We start from the raw sequence: 10,448 nt of genomic DNA on the forward strand, positions 1-10,448 counted from the left end.
TTGGAACTGAAATTTCTTTCAGTGTTAGATAGTCCATTTATCGAGGAAGGCTATAGGCTATATAACATCACGCTACGGTCATTAGGAGCGGAGTAGCAACGAAAAATGTTACAAAAACGGGGAAAATTTTGACCCATTCTGTTAGGTGACTCAAGCGAAGTTGCGCGGGTCAGCTAGTCGTATAGAAAAATGATCACGAGGGATATGACGGTCTGATACTTAGTCACTATTCGTAATATATTGATAATATGCTGCATCTGGTGAGACTGGAAGCTGACTCTAATATAACTGTACCTAAGAAAGGCCAGGCTTATGGTGTTATATAATGTTTTCACTAGTAGGTATTTGCCTCTACCAGGATATGAAATTGATTATATCCAACAACTTTTTCAATCGCAAATTCTCTTTGATGGCTCTTCCGCTATAATATAGCAACACACAGAACTCCTATAGCAAAAGGAAGTTCTTCTGTCTTTAAAATTTTCAAAAATCTATACTAATATTATAAAGCTGAAGAGTTTGTTTGTTTGTTTGTTTGTTTGAACGCGCTAATCTCAGGAACTACTGGACCGATTTGAAAAATTATTTCAGTGTTAGATAGCCTATTTATCGAGGAAGGCTATAGGCCATATTATCATCACGCTACGATCAATAGGAGCAGAGTACGAGTAAAAAATGTTACAAAAACGGGGAAAATTTTGACGCATTCTCTCTTATGTGACGCAAGCGAAGTTGCGCGGGTCAGCTAGTAATTCATAAGTCCTTATGCGCTAAGGAATCAGTTATAGTTATATTACACCTTGCTTAACTACACGTAAAGCAAGGTATAATAATTAATAATTAATAATAATATAATATAATAATCTAAATATGAGCTCGACTGTACTAGATTATAAATATTGAAATGTTCATGCTGTAGTGCCCAATCTATAGTAAAATATTGGATATTCCGTGCAGAAAGCAGTCAGACCTCTTACCAATATTTTAATTTTACTTCGTAATAGCCCTTCAGCCATTTATTGTGTATACTGAGCTTAGAAAATAACGTGTGCACTAGGCTTAAATATTTGACATGACTTGACAGTTTTGACAGTTGTTCGGATTAAGACGGGTTCGGAAATCAAAATGGCGGATTGAAACATTTACCGCATTGCTGCGCTTCTTGAGTACTACAACTTGTAACTGATTTGATTTCCGATCAACTTTTTGTGAATTCTGTGTTTTGGCCGCCAATGTCAAATTGTATCAAAATAAATAATACCTGTGAATATTTATTTCGGTAAGTTATTTGAATGTATAAATAAAACGAAAGTGTAAAATGCGTAAGTACGCATTAGCGAGATAAAGCCAGCGTTAAAGGTGCCCATTTTATTCTGAATACCACAATTCCCGCTATAATTGCTTAGTTTTAGCAAAAGTTAAGAAAATAATGATGAAATACGCTAAAATATAACAAAATCAGACTGATTTCACGTAAATTGTAGTTCTTATGTCGTTTTTGACGTATAGTAATCTATTCGTCCCCGGCGTTCAATAAAAATAAGGTAAGGTTAGCCATCTCGACATTGTTATTTAGAAATTGTTTTAACATCAATATACAACAAACAGTGAAGAATTAACAATGATAGTAGCCATAATTAGTGGTAAATATTTAATTGTGAACACTGACTTGTACAATGACATTTTAAAATGGAATGGGCCAGATGAACAACTAAGACAGTAGACATTAGATCCATATAAGGTTATACTGGATATATTCATATCTACTGTATTTAAGTTAAATAAATATCTTTGGACAGCTCAAACACGGTCATTTGATTCCAAACTAAGTAGAGCTAGTACTTTGGTGACCAAATCAATGATAAACATATGTTGATTGATGAATTATGTATGTATATACTTTGTACATACATACGTATGTATATACTTTTAAATACATACTTATTAAGATCCACAACACATACAATAACAACCAGGCTCAGAACAAATACTTGTGCTCATCTCACAAATATTTTTAATGGGTGGGATTTGAGCCCAAGTTAATAAGAAGATTTTATCATTAGAATTTGACAATACCTATTTATAAGCAATTTCTTAAACAACTGTAAATGTACCTCTTCTCTAATCTTTCTGGAGATCCTTGCTTTTCAGCAATGCACTAAATGTAAAGCTTCCTAATATGTTTGCAAAAGAAGCACAGACATGTCATATGTTTGTACATATAACTTGTTTCAAAGAAGTGCATTTTCAATTACAGATAGTTTGATGATTGCTACCAAACATGGAGCAAGCAGTGGTTGTGAAGACTGAAATGCAAGCAAATGGTGAAATATTGCTGTTCTATGTTGATGGTAAGTTATAAACTTAATTTAATTTATTTTTAATAATTGCATAGGTAGTAGGTACTCATATGACTAGAGGTTAAACACCTCTAGAATTGTAAGGGCCCCATATGTTAATGTCCAGTAGATTTACTGAAGTCCCATGGCTGCATGTGCAAAACATAAATCATTTCTATTTTGTCAAGTACGGGGACAATCAATTAGTTTATTATGTTCTATTAGCTAAAATACTATTTCCCTGTGATACCATTTCTAATACTGTTAGTACTTGGTTTCATCTTTCTAAATATAGTAAATATTGATGTTTCAAATCAGACTCTTGAAACAAATTTTTAATTCTAAGTATTTGTATATATAACATCTTTCTCTTATTCTTTATCAGAATTCTAAATATTTTTTTATGTTACTTTACAGAAAATGGAGGCAATGAAGAAGGAGTCCTAACAACTGTTCAAAGTATAGAAAATCAGGCAATAGAACTCCAGCAAGACAATGAAAATACCTACATAGTTCCTAACATCCTTACAAATAATATCAATGAACAACTAACCACTACACCGGCAGAAACTTGGACTGACGTAGACATCAGAAGACTCCTTATATTCTACAATGATAACAAACAAACATTCATATCGGGAAGCACAAAGAAAAAGCATTTATGGACTGTTGCTTGCAAAACAATGCTGGTTGGTAAAACCCCAAATGCATGTGAAGCACAGCTAAACACTTTAAAAGCAAAATATCTCGAAATCTGTAGCCATATACAAAAAGGTGTTTATGTAAAATGGCAGTACTTTGAACTGTGCCATCAGATATTTCAAAATGAAGCTTTTAAATCTAAAGTTGAGATACAAGAACAGGCGGAAGGAAGTCAAGTCACTGTATCAACACTGGAACAGGACTATGAGAATGTAATGCTTATAAAAAAAGGTCCTGCAAAGACATCAGGTGACGAAAAAGTTGAAAAGATGCTTAATTTGTATTTGAAATACAAAAAGAGTTTCCAGCAAGAGTATAGACGAAAAGGTTTATGGGACAATATTGCTATGGAGTTGGGAGAAGATGACGGAGAATATTGGCAGAAACGGTTCTTGAATTACAAGCAACATTACTTGCGATTGCTTGATAAAAGACGTGCTGACGGCGCCGAAAGTATTAACTGGCCTTACATGGAGTTGTTTGACAAAATATTTGATGGAGATGATGACTTCAATAGGAAATACATCAATCAGGAGTATAAAATCATCGAGAGCCAAGCTTTGGGTGATGAACCGAGACCGGATTGGGATACTACCGAAATGACTGTTCTAGTTAAGTATTGTTACGATTGTTTCGACGAATTTGAAGATAAAACAATACCAAACAACTTTTTATGGAACGAAATTGGTCGTCTTTTGGACAAAACAGCTGAAGCTTGCAAAGAAAAATATGGTGAAATGAAAACGGCTCATTTAGATTTGTATATCAAGGGCGGTTATGACATGCGAAGTCGTAAACCTATTGCTATTCTGTTTGATAATATAATATCAAAGGAGACAGAATCACAGATGATTAAAATGAAAGACAAACCGGAACAGCTAGAGAATTGGAAGACAGAGGAATTGGACGATTTAGTGCAGTTTTTCTATGACAACATAGAAATGTATAAAGACAATCTCTGTCATTACGTTTGTTGGGCAGCGGTAGTGAAGAAATTGAAGAGAAACCTTCAAAGCTGTAAGGGCCAGTGGGAAGACCTTATGGCCTTGTATAAGACCATATTGAATGATAAGAAAGAGAACCCAGATATGCAGATTGATTGGAGATATATTGAACTGTTTGATAGAATATTTGATTATGGCATGGATAGTAATTTGTTAGCGGGATATGAGAATCTTTCAGCACCTGCTCCTGAAGGTGGGAAAGTTGGAGGTAAGAAACATTTAATTATTTCTTATCTGTTCCTACACTAGTCAAGTATTATTGATTGTATTTGCGAAAGTGAACTTATTTTAAATGGCGAATAGTTTTGCTTTATTATAGAATTACTATCTTTACGCCCGCGGCTTTGCCCGTTTCTAAGTGCTACTCTACACTTCGTAAGGAATCTTCATACCAAATTCCAACTGCTTTCTACACTCAGTAGTTTCGGCTGTGCCTTGCTTATCAGTCAGTCACTCAGTAACGGAAGAATTATGTATTCGTATCTCCTACTAATAATCTTTTTTTTCCAGTGAGAAAAATTAACATCAAAACGGACGATACAGTAGAAGAGTATTCAGATGATGACGAATCATTTGACGAAAGAGGTTTCACCAAACGCACTAAACGTCGCACTGGCGACTCTAAAGCCTTCAAAATACTCGAATATTATCAAAAGAATAAAGACAAGTTCTCAACGACTAACAGAAATAAACATTCACTTTGGGAGATACTTGCCAATCAGATAGGAATATCAGCCACACAGTGTGCACACAGATTTAGGAACTTGAAACAGGTTTACACTGCATATGTCCAAAGAGAAATCAACAAACCAGAGAAACCAATTCTCTGGCCTTACTATGCTCTGTGCAAGAAAGTTTTCGGTTACAGAGCGATCAAAACTAAGCTCAAAAATGGTAAAATTGATTCCGATGATGGTGAAGAATGGTCAGCTAAGGAAATAAAACAATTGATTAACTATTTTTGTCGACATTTCGATGAGATAAACAGTAACTCGGACGACAGTAGTAAATGGGCAGACTTGGCTGAAGAGATTGGTAAAGGGGAAATGGCTTGTAAAGAAAAATTCTTGGAATTACGAAAGTCTTATCGTAAGTTGAAGACTATGAGGTTAAGGAACCCTGATGTGAAGATATCTTGGAAGTACTTTGCTATGTTTGATCAGATTTATAATACGAATGAGGGACAGGAAAATATGGAGGTGGATGAAGATGGAAATTATGTGGAGATGCCGATGGGCTCCGATGATAAGAATGAACAAGAAGGTTAGTATTTTTACTTGTATCTGTAGAGTTCAGATATTATGAAGGCTTTAAGAAATTAATTGTTTTACAAAAAAAATTGTACTCATTACTTTTTTTATTGGTTCATGTCTTTTATATGTAAAATCATTGTAATAAATACCAACACAAGACTTAATCTATTAATATTTGTAGTAAAAAAAAATTACAAAAATTTTCCTAACATGAATTCATAATTTATGGCAAAATATTCCAGTACTAATTAAATCTTATTTTCATTACAGAAGACGACTACCAATGCATAATCGTAATACCAGAAGGAGAAGACATATCGAACATTGAGAGCGCGCAAATCATCATACAACACTCAAACATGCAAGAACAATCCCAGGAACAATTGCAAGAACAAGCGCAAGAAGAATTACAAGAGCAACCGCAGGAACAAGTACTAACTACAATAGTAGAAGAAGTTCAACAGCCAACTGAACCAAAACCCGTCAATAAATGGACTAAACGAACCAAAAAATTACTACTTATTCATTACATTAACTATATAAGACTGCACAAAGGTAAAGAGATCAAACCAAAAGAAATGTGGGCTGAAATATCAGCGAAATTACCTAACAAATCACCTGTAGCTTGTAGAAAAATGCTTGCGAAATTAAAAGCAAATCATCAGCGAGTGGTTGAAGACGATCCTAATGTGAAAAAGTCTATATACCACAGTTTACTTGAAAAGGTTATGCGTTTGAAACCAAAATTCGCTAAAGCTGAACAAAGTAAGACTAATAATGGTAAAGTATACAAAGACGTTGCTTTACCAGATGATAAAGTTGTTCAAGCGTTACAATATTACTTAGAAAACATTGAAGATTTCGTCAGCCCGAGGTTTGAGAAGAAATATCTATGGACTGAACTTGCGAACTATGTATGTGAACCTGTCACCAAAGTGTTTAATAAGTTGAATTATTTGAAGCAATTCTACAATATTGATACCGATGAAGTTGCTGGAAAACCTACGCCATTTGCTGCATACCTTAAAGAAATCTTTGCTAAAGAAATTGCTATTAAACTTGCAATAGAAAATAATCCGAAACCAGTGATTGAAGATTCTGGTATTGAAGAACCGTGGAGTGATGATGAAACGGAACAGCTATTAGAATGGTATTTAAGCAATTTGGAGAAGTTTAAAAACCCGAAATTTGTACGAAGTTACTTATGGATGGAGGTCTCAGAAATTTTGAATAAAAGTGCTATTGCTTGTTCTAAGAAAATGTCTGAAATTAGGACTCAATACAGGAATATGGTGAGAGAAACTCCCTTCGAGTTGGCTGGGTGGAGATTTTTGGAATTATGCCAAAAGATCTATGGTACTGGGAAGAAGGGTAATCAGAGTTCATCCAGCCAGCAGGAACCCTGAGGGTTGGATTTGTCTAGCCTTAATGATTGGTTAGACAATTTATGTAAATAAAATACAATAATGCGCCTGCGTTTTTTCTAAGGCTTAGGGAAGGTTCATATCTGACGGAAGATGCGTCGGGCGTAACTTAATTTGTATAGGCTTCGCACCGATGCATCATCGGTTGAGTGTGAACGGTCGGGTGTTTTTCTATACATTTTGTCTGTTCTGGCGTTGCGCGACCGATAATACGCGACGTATGTTCCGTCTGATATGAACCTTCCCTTAAATAGCTTTAGTTCTTTTAGGGCCGATTTTCTTTTCGGCAAATAGCTGTTCGAGGTCTACTTTTGACAGTTACTGTATGGAGTCTGGTCAAAAATAGAGACACATAATTAGTTGTCCAAGAATGAAAAAGCAGAGTATTAGGTACGTCATAAGTTAGAATATAATTGTGTATTCACTGCCATTCAAATAAATACTGCTTACTATTCACATTAATAAGGTTAGGCAAAGCAATGAAATTTAACATAATAGCTTATTACTTCCATTGCCATGGACATAGTTTAGGTGTATTGATTATTCCTAATAGAATTTTGTTGTGGAGATACAAACAAAAATATAAAATCCATACTAATATTATAAATGCGAAAGTAACTCTGTCTGTCTGTCTGCTACTGAATCACGTCTAAACTACTGAACCAATTTGCATGAAATTTGGTATGGAGATATTTTGATACCCGAGAAAGGACATAGGCTACTTTTTATCCCGGGAAAATGACGCATTTCCCGGAAAATTCAGAAAATTCAACAAAGTTGCGAAAAATCAATATTATAATGACATTGAATTAACAAAATTCCGTTGTCATGGCAACTGTTTTAATGGCGGATATGCCTTAGCGCGACTTCGTTATACTAAGAGATATAAATAATTTTGAGAATATTTTTCGTAAAAAAAAGCATATTTTATATCATCACGCTACGACCAATATGAGCAGAGTAACAGTAGAAGTGTTACAAAAGCATGGAAAATTCTGACCCATTCTCTCTTATGTGACGCAAGCGAAGTTGCGCGGGTCAGCTAGTTATTCTATAATTAATTATAGGCTTTCTTACAATAATTATTAAAAAAAAAACAGTAGAAATAGTGTGTCTCTACATTCAAGGTATTTATGCATATAAAATAAAATCGAGAGGTTAAGAAATGAGTGGCGTTCTCTGGTCTCTGCCTATCCTTATGGAAAGACGGTGATTTTATGTACAGTGATCTCCATAAGTCGCTTTACGCCTTCATATTTTCAAAACCTCTTTATTACCAAAAATGTTAATAAATACATGAATAAAATCAGGTAAAATTAGTTGGAATTAGGGAATGCAATCCCGACTCGAGATCGTCAACTCGAGATCCCTCGCGATCAGAAATATCAATCCCGCGGGATCCCGAGATTTTCGGGATCCCGTCTAGTTAGTAAAAATAATACGATTAATACGGCTTGTTTAATGTAATATGTGTGTAATAGTGTGGTGAATGCAATAAATTATTGCTTATTTGAAAGAAAATAAAAGCCTTTATTTTTGAATATTACTAACAACGTAACATAATTAACAGTGTAATCACATGAACATAATCAAAAAAGTTGGTGTAGCTCCAGGAGATCAAAATAAAAAGTAATCACATGGCATTTTGAAAGTAGCCTCTTAATAAACAAAGTGTATCAATAGTATGATCTTCTAATCGGCATCTTAAGTCTATTGCAATGTACCCAGCTGCTGAAAATGCCCTCTCCGACAATCCCGAACGGGATCTCGTCATATTATGCTTCGGGATTGATCCCGAAAAAATACACGGGATCTCGCGAGATCGGGATCCCGCGAGATCGGGATTGCATTCACTAGTTGGAATTAATCATTTCGATCACCGTCAGATGCTTTCTCGATGAAATAATATGCAACACTACAAATATATAGGTTTCGAAAGATTGAATAATAATGTAGTTCACCGACTTTTGGAGCTGACTGTATGTATGTCAAATCTTTTGCGCAAATAACTAGATATTTAAGAATATTATATATTCCATGTGTATTTTATTGTTGTCGTTTATAAAGAAATAATACCTGCAGTCAGCATAGAATATAGATTTTATTATATTTTAAGATATTTGTAAATATATTTTGGAATTATGCCCTAGTTTGATCATCTATAATGATGTTTTAGTCTGTCTACGTTATGGTTAGTTTTATTGTTAATTTAAATAAATATTACACCATACCATATTTACATTGCCATTTTTATTTACTGCCTGACTGACCCCACAGCTCAGCTCACGAATTTTCTTTTAATTATTTTGCTTTTTTTCTCTTCCAACAAAGCTTTTCCGTATCTTAAAAAACTAAATGTTTAGCAACACATTTGGCGTTCGTTTTTTTATATACAAGAAATTAAGACTTTATACCTTTGCAGCTTTGCCATCACCTTATACAATTTCGTCATCAAATCGCGAATTATGACTTTTCCTTTCAGGTTTCAAAGATAACTTAGCTGTTGACCTATAGGAATTACCCACAGACGTTCCTAAACCAGTAATTCTTTAACAATTTCCCTGATATTTCTAAGCAATTATTAAACTAATAGCTGCAACTAATGATTCTGAAGTAGTTATCTTATATGAGTATTTAAGACGAGGGATTCCCTCATCCCGCCAATTTGCTAAACACACAATATTGATAATCTTGTGGTCAAGTCCATCGATTTTATAGCTGTATTAGCTGACATTTTGAACTTTTGTTTTATAGGTATCTACTAGCAGGCATAACCTTAAAAGTATATTTTATCAACACCATTTACTAAGGCCCGAAACGGTTGAGTGGTGAAGCTATCTAGGGATAGAGCAGATGTCTTGGGTACGATTCTGGATAGCGAGCTATGGGATTTTAAGAAATATTGTTGGAGTGCTCTCAACTTAAGTCCGGTGTCTAGTTACGCGCTAATTGGAATACTTACAATGTAAATAAGGTACCCGCGGGTATTAAGGCCTAGCTAAGGGAGATTTGTAATAAAATGAAGAATATCCAATATAATCAACCAGTTTTTATAATAATCAGTCATGTACTTATATTACTACCGAGTTTAAACAAAAAATAGCTTGTAAAGCTTAAAACTAAAACATTATATCACTTTTAAAAAAACGCTGTCTTTAGGCCTTATTATAATAGGGTAGGGTTAAAAGGCCTATACTATAAACTATTCAAAAATCAACTTAAACTAAGTAAATTAGCATTCCTGACATCAATAATCATTAACATAAGGCAATAGAAAGCATAGTAGTCTTAATAAATTAAATAAATTGTCCTTATTCGCATCCATCAGGACATTGAAAATCATCAGTATATTCTGCAGTCAAACCGACACAATCTTCGTGGTACCACTTGAAGCATCGCGAACATTGCCTCATTGCATCATCCATTCTATCTTCTTTGCAGGCATGACCGTACCGATATTTTTTTTTTGTGATTTATTTTTGTCAGATCGCCTTCTGACCACAATGCTCGTTTGGGAGGCATCGTGACTGTAAGCACTGAAAACAATAATAAATAAATTGAAAATATAAACTATGTATATACTACCCACTAACAAACATTTTAAAAACACGCTCCTACTTATATAGCAGTTAAAAAAATAGGAGTATAATAAGGCCTATTGTAAAATTTTATAGGCCTTAATATCCACCAACCACCTATTTACAGAAAAGAATAATAATATATTTT

General features: G+C 34.2%; 1 protein-coding gene across 1 annotated transcript; it reads left to right on the forward strand.

The window, feature by feature from the left end:
- Window positions 1-1,114: 1,114 nt before the first annotated feature.
- On the forward strand, window positions 1,115-8,959 carry LOC142983879 (uncharacterized). Its single transcript, XM_076131053.1, has 5 exons — window positions 1,115-1,279; window positions 2,258-2,351; window positions 2,757-4,253; window positions 4,556-5,308; window positions 5,569-8,959. The coding sequence occupies exons 2-5, from the start codon at window positions 2,282-2,284 to the stop codon at window positions 6,702-6,704; spliced, it is 3,456 nt and encodes a 1,151-aa protein (XP_075987168.1). The 5' UTR covers window positions 1,115-1,279; window positions 2,258-2,281; the 3' UTR covers window positions 6,705-8,959.
- Window positions 8,960-10,448: the final 1,489 nt, after the last annotated feature.

The sequence above is a fragment of the Anticarsia gemmatalis genome, chromosome 25, assembly GCF_050436995.1.
Source record: "Anticarsia gemmatalis isolate Benzon Research Colony breed Stoneville strain chromosome 25, ilAntGemm2 primary, whole genome shotgun sequence".
Classification (NCBI taxonomy): Eukaryota; Metazoa; Arthropoda; class Insecta; order Lepidoptera; family Erebidae; genus Anticarsia; species Anticarsia gemmatalis.